Source organism: Dreissena polymorpha, chromosome 4 (assembly GCF_020536995.1).
Source record: "Dreissena polymorpha isolate Duluth1 chromosome 4, UMN_Dpol_1.0, whole genome shotgun sequence".
Classification (NCBI taxonomy): Eukaryota; Metazoa; Mollusca; class Bivalvia; order Myida; family Dreissenidae; genus Dreissena; species Dreissena polymorpha.
In genome coordinates this window covers 10,550,978-10,564,661 of record NC_068358.1, presented here as the reverse complement: position 1 = coordinate 10,564,661, position 13,684 = coordinate 10,550,978, and the positions used below count along the sequence as shown (strand labels likewise).

The window sequence follows — 13,684 nt, the reverse complement described above, 5'->3', positions numbered from 1 at the left end:
GGCAGGTTCGAAATAATTCGTTTTCTTTACACTCATGATCGCGTTTGAAAGTTAATTATACACGTTTTAATTCGCAATTTATTTACTGAATAACGACAAATGTCAAATACAATACAGAAAATGCATAGTTGTTTCATTGATATATAAACATATAATGGATTGAATATAACTGATTTAAAATTAACGTGTTCAAACTATCATTAAATCTTTTTCCCAGAATATGTTGTCCTATTTATAGCTGAGCTTCCTATACCTTTATCAATAATAATCAGCGAGGTATGCCGATTAGAAAATTCGAGATATCTCAAACGGACTGGCTCGGTCTTTTACATAAGTCGCCATTGTGAAAAATTTGTTCATGGTATGATAACTTAAACGAGCTGCTACGCAGCATCGTCGATAATGTTGGAAAAGTAAACAATTTGGTCAAAATGCAACACAGATGCACGAAGACAGCGCTTTTTTAAAGTTTCGGTAGAAAGTTTGGCGCTAGTTCAACTTGCGTCGCATACAACCTTATAGCAATAGACTGATTTTCGTTTGGGTATTAAGTAGTAATATAAGCCAAGATAGCGACCATTATACACGAGGCATATCTTGCGGAGGAGTCCGGAATAGCCGATGTATCACGATTGAGCATTTGACAACACATAACTTGGTTTTAGCAAAACGTTTGAGTGATGAGTCAGTTTTGTATCTTCTTAATAAAGCGGAGCTTATGTAAAATTGTTAACGACTACATTAATCTCGATACATAATTTACGATCTTATAAAAATCGTAATTATTGATGAAACGGCCCCCATATAATCGCACATTCTGCTCAAAATGTTTATTTGTTTAATTCATGTATTAAATTGATAATCTTACTTCCGTCAAACCAACTGATAATCTTTTACAAAGGTATTCGATCACGGCAACAAACTAATACCATGATAAATCTTTGAGCACTCACATAAATGCTTAAGATAACGAGGCCTTCAAAAACAAAATCCAAACGATAACGGTCTAAGCGAACACAAAATGTTTATATTGGTTTACGTCTACGCTATTATGGTGGTTTAAGAATCTTTATATATATATATTGAAAAATATTTTGCGTTAAAATAACAAGGATCTAGCGTAAACTGTAATTGATGGAACGTTGAAATGTACAAAATAATTGGAATACTTTGCATTTTAGTGGGCTACACATTATCAATAGAAGGTGAGAAATGGTTTTGTTTTCTTTTTAAATATAATTTAGACTGAATTATAGGTTTTCAAATGCCTTTGTTGGTTTTTGTTAAAATAAAACATTACAAAATCGCCTCATTAAACCTGTCGCCAAATACAATATACTGTTTCAGACACAATGTGTCTTTGGAAATCTTTTGAAATTAACTGGGGGTATAATGGCCATGAGTCTTGTTAGGCATGTTTTCGTAGAGTCTTATACTGTATGTCGTTTTACTTGACTCCCAATAACGTCGTTCTACTTGACTCCCAATAACGAATACGAAATCGAATTAATCAGAATCAGTACGTTTAGAAATCTGTTCGTTATGACATGTGTTCATTCGGTATTATATCGGAAAGCTCCTACAAACATCTTCAAACTTCTGAAACCGGAAGGATGATGAATGTTTCGGAACTCTATGTCGTATGGTTTCCGATTGTGCTAACTAATTTGGATATCTCAAAAGACGGTAAAATAATTTACCACTTGATATCGATAAACTGTTAAAATGCTGCTGATTATCTTTCGTTGTTTTTAAAAAGTTGCCGATCTATCAACATATTTTCAAATGGTAGTAAGACAGCATTTGCACACAAAATTGCGTCCATGTGATTTTGACATCATGCTTGTCGTTGCAATGTACTTAATATGGGGAAAATACATTTTCGATTGTAGGTAAAAGTAGGTCAAATTACGGCATCACCTGATAGATGATAAGTGTACTTAAACTCGAATTCATGCAAAACAAAGTCCTGTTCATAAGCGTAAATAATGGCAAGTGATCATACATAATTAGATATGCACGAATTCTGTGTTGCTTCTTACAGTCCACAGTATTGTGTCGGCTGCCTTGCTTAAGAATAATTGTCAGGTCATTCCCAAGATATCAGTGGCCTGGCGCAATTCTGCAAAATGTAAGTCGTGGAATAAACCACATGTTGTTGGGTTTCATTCAAATATCCGAACCAAATAAGCATAGCCCTTTACACCTATTTGCAACATTTTCATAGTTTTTGTTTCTTACCAACATGGGATTTCAGACATTAGTTTACACATAACAATTTACAAATTAGACATAAGGCATCCAATTTCGCCCAAAAGTGTTAGGGGAGGTGCACAATTTTTACGGTATGATACGAAATGGTTCCGGTTAATAGGGAGGAAGGCACAACATTTTGAACTCGCCAAATTTGCATTCGGAATTAGCTGCATAGTGAACAACTTTCTTATTGTTCTCTTCGTGGGCGGCATTAACATTAAGGCTACTCTTCAAAGAGAAGAGGTTTGACACATCCAAATTGCCAATTATGATATCTAACTCATCGAACGCTTGAACGTAAAAATATAATAAACCGACCAACAGTTATTCTTAACGATACTTTATTTAAAATATAGTAAAATGTATGTTATAATGACTTAATGCAATTTGAGAAATAAGACAGTCTCTTGCAGAGAATGGTATTCATTTCTATATTTTATATATTTGTTTAGAATAATCATTACATAATTACTTTATCAATGGTTAAATTCTAGTCGACAGACATTTCATATTATTATACCTCACTTTTATTTACAATGCTAAACTCCCATAGGCCATCGTGACATAGAAATACTGTCAGACCCAGCGGGAATAAATTTACTGTCCAAAATATACTGTATCCCGCTGTCATAGCAAGCACGTGCCACCAGCGAGAAAAAATTTACTGACAAAAAAATACTGTATCCCGCTGCCTTAGCAATCACGTGCGGAATGTTCGAAAATTATACTGTCCCATTCGCGCATGCGCAGTACGCAGTTTTGCGTGTCCGTTGTATTTGGATAATTAACATCTCGATTGCAGCTGAAACTGTGCTGTATAATAGATTAATGCCATTATTTAAGCTTTGACAGGAGTCAAAAAGAAAATCAATTTAGTATAAACGACACGCTTACCTCAAAGGCAACTTTAATCCAATGCTAATAACAATAAAGTTACAACGATATTCACTTCCAGTGTCTGTTCTTAAGGTGTTATGCATGACAAACACACAATCCGAAATACGTTTTGGATTCGTTCGATGCTTTAAACAAATATTTTACTGTTAAAAAAACCACCACGTCCATATTGTTGTCCCAAAATGTTTCGTCACCGAAATGACGTCACACAAGTACGTCATGAATTGCGTAATCAAGTGATGAAAATAAAATACGGAAAGCTGGTCCTGTAATATATTTTTAAAGAAATAATTGACGACTAAGAAAATTGCTGGGATAAATTGATTACTAGGTCGCTGCCGAATAAAGCGTAGTTCATTTTGCTCTGCCCGTAAATCTGAATCACTCAACATATTAATGGTTGTTCATTGCTGAAATTAAATTCAATTATTGAATATTAAAATTGTTCATGGTTCATATAAATTGTTAATGTTTGAATAGTTTATTCGGTATAATAAAATAAATATTACATGTCTGACAGGGTGACATTAAATTTGTCAACTTTCGGAAAATACTGTCAACATTGGCTTCGCCTCGGTTTACAGTATTTCCTCAAGTTGACAAATTTACTGTCACCCTGTCAGCCATGTAATATTTATATACTGTGCTACTCACTTTCTTTTCGATTCCATATTACCCTACTAGCTGGACTATTTTAATGACGTCATCATAAAGTTTCGTTAAAGAACAATTATCTTTAGATAGTTGGCGCAAATTCTAAGTCACTTTAAATGTAACAAATGGATAAAATCAATTTAACGAAATTAACCTCAAAAGCATGAGATTTAGGCTGTTCATTTCGTTTTGCTAGTGCAACATGATCACCACAAAAAATATCATTAAATACTAATACATCTGCAAAATCATCAACATACACACATGAGACTTTTCATGACAGAAACTGACAGCAATTTAAAAGTGTACAATGAAAGTTAAATCCTCACAAGTTCAAATACCATGCTTTTTGTTTACTTAAGTTCGGAATGATGTGCGTTGCCAATGACGTGAACTAGTGACGTCAAGTTTATTCATACGAAATCAAAATACGAAGTGTACTTATTGTCATTAGTGTTCTCTTATTGCAAATAAAATAAGAGAATGTATATTTGAAATTTGTGATCTTTAATATAAGGAATATTACGTAATTCACTAGCTTGTATCAGTCTTGTTGCGTGCGCTTTTTCGTTTCACACGAGATCCTCGATTTTGATACGACACAAAACAAGCTTCACTTATTACAATTGACTAGCGTTACATATGCAAGATAAGAATTGATGCAAAGCATCAAACTGCGTCGGGAATTTCAGTGTAAAAGGCACTCAATGAAGTTACATGGAACGATTTTTTTTTTCTACTGCAAATATTAATATATTGGCCGATTATTTTAAACAAAATAGAAAAAGATACTGGTATAACCATTATCTATGATTTTGTGTTATAACCCCCAAATAACCATTATTTATGATGTTGTGTTATAACCCCCAATAACCATTATCTATGATTTTGTGTTGTAACTTCCAAATATTTCATAGTTCATTTTATTTACATTGGTTTCATTTTTTTACTGGTAGCCGTGGGGCAGTTTTCATTAATGGAACAGAACTGTGTAGGTTTTAAAAAATCTGCTTCATCTTGTAAGCGTAATTTCATATTTTTCTCAACTTCAAGGGGAGATGAATCTGAACTTATTGTTACGTTGCTCATTTACGATAGGGGTTGAGTACTCATTGATATGAAAACACTGTAAAAGTTTGAAAAAAAATGAATGAAAACTGTAAATTGTATGAAGAAGCTGCATTTCACAATACTTTGAAATTCAGTAAGAGATCAAGATAGATTTATTGCTCCGATATTCATCATTTTCAATAGGGTTCGAGTAATACTGATATAAAAACACTTAACAAGTTTGGAAAGAATCAGACGAATGTTGTGAAATCTTTTAAACAAGTGGAAATTGTTTATTTTGTCAAATTTAATAGAACAAAATTCTGAACTTATTGTCCCGATGTTTCTCATTTTAAATGAGGTAAAAATGCTCATTGTTATGAAGACACTGTAAGTTTGGAAAGAATCTGATGAAAAATGTTGACATAATCACCTAAGCAAGCAGTTTTTCACTTTTATTTTTAAATTCAAAGAGACATAATTCTGGACATATGGTCCGATATTGCTCATATAGAGTTTGGGTTGGGTCCTCATTGATAAAAAAACTGTGAAAGTTTGGGAACAATTGGATGAAAATTTTGGACTTCGAACAAGGATCTCAAAATTTCTCAAATTCTAAGGATAATAACTATGGACGTAATGGTCGAATAATGCTAAAGGGCCCATACCACCTGGATAGTAATACGTATCGAGCTTCGCGCTCTATATGTGGTTCCTAAAAAAAACTCCGAGGATTGCTTGACTCTAGGGAAACGGGTTGCTGGGACAAAGCTCCTCCTTGATAAGGGGCTGCTTCCTTTATCGCAACTCATTGTTACAATCAATAATACGTGTCGCGCTTCGCGCTCTATTTGTGGTAGGGATAGGCCTATGATAGACAACCATAAAAATACATGGAAAATAGATGTGTTGTTTGCATTTATTTGTTAATATAAAAACACGTGTATTTTTTATAAGATATTTAAGTGATGTAAGACATTTTAATTAACGTTGTCACCACGTTGCATCCATTAATTTTAATAAAAATCTCCAATTATAGTAAAATGGATTTTAAAATGTCTACATAAAATAAAGCTTTATTATATTTATTAACCTGACTGAAAAAAATGTCAGCCGCCGAACTGTTCCGTTCGTGCCGGAACACGGGATTGAACCGGGGGCCTTTTGATGACTGTTGTGTAAACAACTTCAGTCGAACGCTCTCCCAACTGAGCTATTCCGGCTGACATTCACTTATTAACTGCTATTTGGTGAAGTTGTGTATAGAAATCGTTATTATATGTATATTAATAAACTAATACATTGTACATTTTCGTACCACTACGCCTTCCAATAAACTTGCTTGCGCGATAGGTCGTCGAATATCGTACTACATTGATTCCCCACTAAATAAGTAAATTAGAAAAAAACACAAAATTAAAATATTTTGATTATGTTTTGTTTTTATACAAAACATCATTTGTTTTTATACAAAACCAGAAAGTTTCGCGTATTTGCCCAGTCCCTGTGATCTTTCCCCTGTGATCAGTTGTGGATCAGTGATTAATTAAAACAATTAGCTTTGCATTATTGGCAATACATGTTGTAATAAATGTAATAGGCACAAATGCAGTACTTATTTACACTAATTTACGCAAAAAAATCACCACTATGCAAGATATTCTTAAAACAAAAATATATACATTGATCCGTAAAATAACTTCTCCTCCCATAAGCGAAAAAAAATGCATTACATACTTGTCGCCGCCCTCAATGCGACGCTAATAATCGTATAAAACATGTTATAAAAGTTCTAACACTGATAATTACTTGTAAGTGACATTTCTTTTTTCCCTTGCATATATCAACCATAGAAGACTTAAAATCTGCAGGATTCTCTAAAAGTTACCTCGTCATAGTTTCCACAACGCAAATAAATTTTAACACTGTCACTAATGATACTCAACTACAAAATATATATATAATTGTATAATTATCATGAATATAATATATGATATTGGAGTGTTTGTTTATACTGCGTTCGAAATCATTTAATGTATCGACCATTTTGAATACCTATCGGTATAATGTATGAAATAGCACACACAATTTCGAGCCTTCTTGCCTTTTTCGTGACTTCAACCTTCATAAAGTCTTTAAGGTCGCCGTGGCGTCCACTATGGTGTCTGCCTAGCGATCGGGAGGTCACGGGTTCGATCCCCACTGTGGGAGCGTTCTTTAGATCTCCCCCATAGACACCAAGGAAACGGACTCAAGAGCGTTTCATATAATCCTTAGGCTTGTTATGCAATCGAGCTTTAATAAATAGGTTTAAAAAACAAAACAAAACAAAAAACTTCATAAAAGTAATCAAATTCAGCTTTCGGCTCTGGTCCGCTTACTGGTCAGTCGTTTAGGTTAGAAAGACTCAGTTGTGTTTGCTGTTTATATAATTGACATCGTTGGAAAGTGATCAAAAATTGTAAAACCTTAAAATATGGTAACCAAGTTGCATGATAGTTTGAAGTAACCCTATATTAAATATCTATTCATTTTCTGTAAAACAATTTATTCAAATACGAACTTTTAAAGTCTCATGTTTTCTGCATAGGTGATGATCTAACCATGGTTTTGCGTTCTGAAATTACCACAAAAAGTAAAGAAAGAGCCTCTCCAATTGTAACGAATGACCCAGGGGTGACACGAGTCATAGATGGTCAAGTTGGCGATCCGAATATATGTAATTGTTGCGTGACATTGTTAAGACCCGCCTGGATTGAACTTGATTTCGGAAAACCGTATTTGCTGCACACAATTAAACTATTTGGGCCGACGAAAAGTACAAATATATCTGTGATTAATCAGTTTAAAAACATCGTCCTCTTTGCTGGCGAATCGGCTACCAGCCCAATGATTGAGGTTTCCTACAGCTCGCCGAATACAACCGATATCAAGTTTGAGTTTTACCGTCCTCGCAATATTCAGTTTGTTCGTGTGTATGGATTCGATGGCGATGCACACATGACTATTTGTGAAATAAAGGCATTTCATGTTAAAGGTATTGTTTTAATAAACATTTATAAAATAAATTCGGAAATGAATGTTTATTTTATTTAATACCAATTTAAGTTTAATAAACTGATATAAATTTTCTTTCATGAATGTGTGCCAGAAAAAGTCCCAAGTTGATAAGCCTACTCAAGCGGAATTGTTTTGAAATTTTTAAACTTAAGTTCATTATAGAAATATGTCACATTTCTGATACACAGGTAAGAAGTGACTGAGTGACTTAAAGGGGCCTTTTCACAGATTTTGGAATATATTGAAGTGTGTCATTATATGCTTTACTTTGATAAATGTAAACATTGGATTAAAAAGCTCGAGGAAAAAAATAAATAAAATAAAAGATAGAAAAAAGTAATCCTCAACTGGGCCCTAACCACTGACCCCTGGAATAAAAGTCTATCGCTTTGACCAATCGGCTATCCGTGTTAATACGATCAGTGATGAATTATATAGTTTATTTAAGCAATCCTTGTAGTATAACAAAATATAACGACAAAAACAGAACTCTTAAAATTATTCAATCGGTTTGCGTTGCAACGCTTTATAATTTTCATGTTTTTAAATCTTCACCATATGCATACTAGATACTAGATATGTACTACATACTAGATATTTAAGAGCATGGTAAATGTTAAGTATTACAGTTACGTCAAAAATATCATAATTACAACGAAAATATGCGAATCGGAAACATTATTTTTTATTTTGTCAATTTACCAAAACGTGAAAAGCCCCTTTAAAATATATACTTACATTCACATTAAGTACGAATGTTCGTCACTTTCATGTTTATGTTCACATATTTAAATATTACATATAGAGAGATACCCTTAAAACATTTAATCATTATCATATTTCTTTTTAAGGACGTAGGATTATTGGAAAGGTAACACTGTCGTCACCGTCAATGATAGAGGATGCCAACGAAGCTTGCTCTGCAGCGCATGCCTTTGATGACAAGGATATCACCTCCGCTGGAGACCTATGCTCCAAGTGTAGCGCAGCTAGAGGAATGACACCGTGGTTGGAGGCAGATCTCGGTCAACACTACCTGATAGCATACGTTAACATAGCTGGTCGACTAAACAGAGGTTTAAAAAATGGAACTTTATGGAATGTTGATTGGAAGGTTGTTGAATTACTTAACATTATGCTTACGTCCAACAGCATGTCGTTTATATATTTAATAAAGTGGTGACCAAGACGACCATTCCTCTATTTTCAGATGTTCAGAGAGCCGAAAGTCAGTATCTGGTAATGTTTTTAAGCAATAAAAGCCGCATAGACGTTGACAACAACACACCTCAGAATGAAGCTTCGAGTTCGACTGGACTTTCTTTGACATTTAATCCACCAGTAGTTGTCCGGTATATGCGTATTGTTCAGACACATCCAGCTCCACAAATGATAATTTGTGAGGTTGACATTTTTGTGATAGGTAAGACAAGTATAGATAGTTTTATTAAGAACCATATTAAATAATACATGATAATGGCCTAGCTCTTTTAGCACGAACTAGTAATTGTTTAACTATTTAAAAATTGTTGAATCAAAATCATTTTATAGTTTCAGATGTAAATAAATCAGATAAATACCAAAACGAAAAATACAAATAATAAAACGCCACCAGCGCATTAAAATCGTTTACTAAAATAATAAATGTATACTAATTATTTTATTTAGTACATAAAATTACTATTGATTATGTCAAATTATGTGAACAATAGCAAATATTGGCAACAGTATATATCTTGTAAAAAAAAAAACATTTTTCAGAAGAGACGATGACAACTACGATCGACTTTTCCTACATAACTGATGTTACAACCTCCAAGAAGATCATCGAAACAGCCTTTATGAATACACATACCATGTCTGCACCCTCCGTTTCACATTTAGGCCCGACAACACAAAGTACTATGGTAGACACGACCTATGAGGAAACTGCTAAATCTAACATTTATCTTAATATTATCGTGCCATCTCTTATTTCATTGTTGGTGATAATATCGATTATTGTTGTAATATTGGTGTGTCAACGAAGGATAAAGAAGACAAAGAATCGGTGAGAATACATTAAGGTTTACTTTCTTGCAATGTTTTGTGAATTATTCCGTTTTGTAATATGTACAGCTAAACTAAATACCTGAATGCGTATATGTATAGCATATTTGTGTCGTATCGATACTATTCAGGTATATGACTAACCAATATGTTTCAGTAAACAATCAAATGCAGCACAAGACAGCACGTATTGTACTATTTCAACTCCGCGGAATGAAGAGTCCAGCTACTCTTCGTTGCATAATCCATCCAATGGAGGCCACCAAGAGATAATACCGATGACGATCAGGCTAGTTCTTCTTAACGACATCTCAGTAACACTTAATAATTGACATTTATGTCCGATTACATGAATCTTCGCCAGTATGCACCTGTGTATGTACTTCCGGCTATTAATATACACTTAGTTTAAGGATTAACAATTACTGCAATTGTATAAGAGTATTCCTCAAGGACGGGCCTATAATGCTATGACATCAGTGACACTAGATTTAAAATAAACAGGTATGGATTCATGCGCATTGATGAAATATTTTATGATATGTTATTTGTGCAAACGGGGAGTAACAAACATAGAATCGCCTCTCAAATATACTGTGCATTTCCATATGAAAAGTATACACTGACCAATTGAAATAGAGCATATAGTACTCAAACTATGAAAAGTGTAACTGGTACGTCCATTTCTCAGAAACAACCATCAATCCCGAAGTCAGTCTAATAAACTTCCCATGGATTAAGTTTGACTACAATCACTTGAGTACACGTTGGCTAATCGCAGAACAAGAAATAAGGCTGAACTAATTTAGAGGTACTTGTTTACATTTGGTAAAATCAAAATTACAAAAATGCATAGATACAAATAAATCATGTAATACATTCAAACGAGCAAAATGAGATAATTTTTAAAAAGTATGTTCGCTTTTTTTCTGATCATGAATTTAAATCATAAAATAATAAAGCGTATTAAACGCTTTTCACCGACAATGAAAACGTGCATTCACGACATAGATTTTAAACTACAATATAATTTCTGTAGCCTTCATAGTGAAGTGGTAATTCAGGTATATGACTAACCATTATGTTTCAGTAAACAATCAAATGCAGCACAAGACAGCACGTATTGTACTATTTCAACTCCGCGGAATGAAGAGCCCAGCTACTCTTCGTTGCATACTCAATCCGTTGGAGGCCTCCAAGAGATAATACCGATGACGATCAGGCTAGTTCTTCTTAACGACATCTCAGTAACACTTAATAATTGACATTTATGTCCCATCACATGAATCTTCGCCAGTATGCACCTGTGTATGTACTTCCGGCTATTAATATAAACTTAGTTTAAGGATTAACAATTATTGCAATTGTATAAGAGTATTCCTCAAGGACGGTCCTATAATGCTATGACATCAGTGACACTAGATTTAAAATAGACAGGTATGGATTCATGCGCATTGATGAAATATTTTATGATATGTTATTTGTGCCAACGGGGAGTAACAAACATAGAATCGCCTCTCAAATATACTGTGCATTTCCATATGAAAAGTATACACTGACCAATTGAAATAGAGCATATAGTACTTAAACTTATGAAAAGTGTAACTGGCACGTCTATTTCTCAGAAACTACCATCAATCCCGAAGTCAGTCTAATAAACTTCTCATGGATTAAGTTTGACTACAATCACTTGAGTACACAAACTTCCCATGGATTAAGTTTGACTACAATCACTTGAGTACACAAACTTCCCATGGATTAAGTTTGACTACAATCACTTGAGTACACGTAGGCTAATCGCAGAACAAGAAATAAGGCTGAACTAATTTAGAGGTACTTGTTTACATTTGGTAAAATCAAAATTACAAAAATGCATAGATACAAACAAATCATGTAATACATTCAAACGAGCAAAATGAGATAATTTTTAAAAAGTATGTTCGCTTTTTTTCTGATCATGAATTTAAATCATAAAATAATAAAGCGTATTAAACGCTTTTCACCGACAATGAAAACGTGCATTCACGACATAGATTTTAAACTACAATATAATTTCTGTAGCCTTCATAGTGAAGTGGTAATGGATTAGCTTTGGCTACCAGAGGCCCCGTGTTAGATACCCAGGGCAGGCGCATCTTATTATATTTTTTCCGTGTTAAAACTGTTCTTCAAAACTACTATAAATATTTCAGTTTTGTGAGTAAATTCATTTCATTACATTTTGTTTACAAATACGAACATCTTTGAACAAGTCCTTCTAAAGGTCAAATGAAGCTTGGATAGAATTACCATACGTACAGAAATTAACCCATTTATGCCTAGCGTCCTGAAAAAAGGACATTGCAAACAGCGTAGACCCAGATGAGACGCCGCATAATGCGGCGTCTCATCTGGGTCTGCGCTGTTTGCTTAAATGAATTTCTTTATGAAATATTCTAAATATAGAAATAAATATACTTGACACCCCTAATTTTGGAAATAAATTGATCCAATTAAGAAGGATGGGAGAGTCCACTGGGCATAAATGGGTTAAGCAGATCAAGCCGTTCTTAAGTTATTTGTTTAAAATATTGAAGGGGTAACTCTAAAGATGATAGTGCTTTGACTGTTCCATTCAATTATCGGAAATGGCCTTAATCGATAATGGTTAGTATTCCCTTCATAAGGGCACAACTTCCAGCCACAGTTCAACACCAACAGAAACAAGTTGGTATGAATACATTTTTATATGTAGCTGCATATACTTTACAATGCACAGATATCTAGAAAATGCAAGCACTTACGTAAATATGCACGTCTATTCAATAACACAATAAATCAGGTTTTGAAAGTGTTCGAATGTTTCTGTTTTCAGCGAAATTCAGGATGTCGGTTGGTATGAGACGTTGAACTCGGAAACAAGAGTGGTTGAGTCATACACAACTCTTCATACTGCCGGGGGAAGATAATTCGTCGTAGATTGTTTCAAGTTTCAAAAGAAAACAATCAACTAAATTGAAATACTAAACGCTTTCAGCTGACAAAACACATAACGTCGTAACGTAAATGAATGTGATAAATTAACAACGTGCTTTTGTTTATTGATTAGCATATATAACAAAAACACAGAAAAAGTAACTATTCACGTTTTAATTGACAGATTTATCATGCATGTGTTTGGAGAGCAGAACTTAAATGTCATCTACTCAGTTGATAGCAGCATAGTTACCGAAGAATTTAGAACTGTAGGCCAATGTTGATAATCATATTAGAATGCTTCGCAAAGAAGACATTTAATTTAAACTTTCCTTGGCGCACGATCAAGTGAAATAGTGAATACTTCAATTTATCTACTTTGGCAAAACTATGATAATATATTGACATCGTTTATGGCAGTTAACAAAAAAATACCATTTGTTGACAAACATGTTTGCATTATTAATGATAAATATAAATGTGTTTTGTTAACAAAAACGTGTGCTTTTTAGAAAATCTGCGTGCAAATAAAGCCCATAAATCGGGTCGCTAGTTTAATTCTTGTTTTAGTAAATTCAGCTTAAAAAATCTCGATATACGGGTAAAAGTTTACTATACAAATACGATTTCATTATTGTATTACTTTTGTTATACTAAAGCTAGATGCTTCTATTCTACATGATATATAATAGTGGCAAAATGTTTGTTTATTCGATTAACGAGTTTTCGAAAACAATAATAGGTTTAATTGGCTTTGAAATTA

The 13,684-nt window shown here is 33.6% G+C and overlaps 1 protein-coding gene across 3 annotated transcripts; it reads left to right on the top strand.

Moving 5' to 3' along the window:
- The first annotated feature begins 977 nt into the window (after positions 1 to 977).
- LOC127878091 (uncharacterized) lies at positions 978 to 13,466 on the top strand. Of its 3 annotated transcripts, XM_052424509.1 has the most exons (8): positions 978 to 1,205; positions 7,448 to 7,894; positions 8,769 to 8,993; positions 9,128 to 9,340; positions 9,679 to 9,967; positions 10,124 to 10,255; positions 11,057 to 11,188; positions 12,821 to 13,466. In XM_052424509.1, the coding sequence occupies exons 1-8, from the start codon at positions 1,148 to 1,150 to the stop codon at positions 12,912 to 12,914; spliced, it is 1,590 nt and encodes a 529-aa protein (XP_052280469.1). In that variant the 5' UTR covers positions 978 to 1,147; the 3' UTR covers positions 12,915 to 13,466. The 3 variants fall into 3 exon arrangements, with proteins under 3 accessions (XP_052280469.1, XP_052280471.1, XP_052280470.1); XM_052424511.1 differs by lacking the exon at positions 7,448 to 7,894; XM_052424510.1 differs by lacking the exon at positions 10,124 to 10,255.
- Positions 13,467 to 13,684: the final 218 nt, after the last annotated feature.

What these genes read in the sequence shown, in the direction of transcription:
- LOC127878091 (XM_052424509.1), top strand. Translation starts at nt 1,148, where the DNA reads ATGTACAAAATAATTGGAATACTTTGCATTTTAGTGGGCTACACATTA. An exon ending in CTACACATTATCAATAGAAG is followed by an intron (nt 1,206 to 7,447) that starts GTGAGAAATGGT and finishes TTTTCTGCATAG; the next exon opens with GTGATGATCTAACCATGGTT. An exon ending in ATAATACCGATGACGATCAG is followed by an intron (nt 11,189 to 12,820) that starts GCTAGTTCTTCT and finishes TTCTGTTTTCAG; the next exon opens with CGAAATTCAGGATGTCGGTT.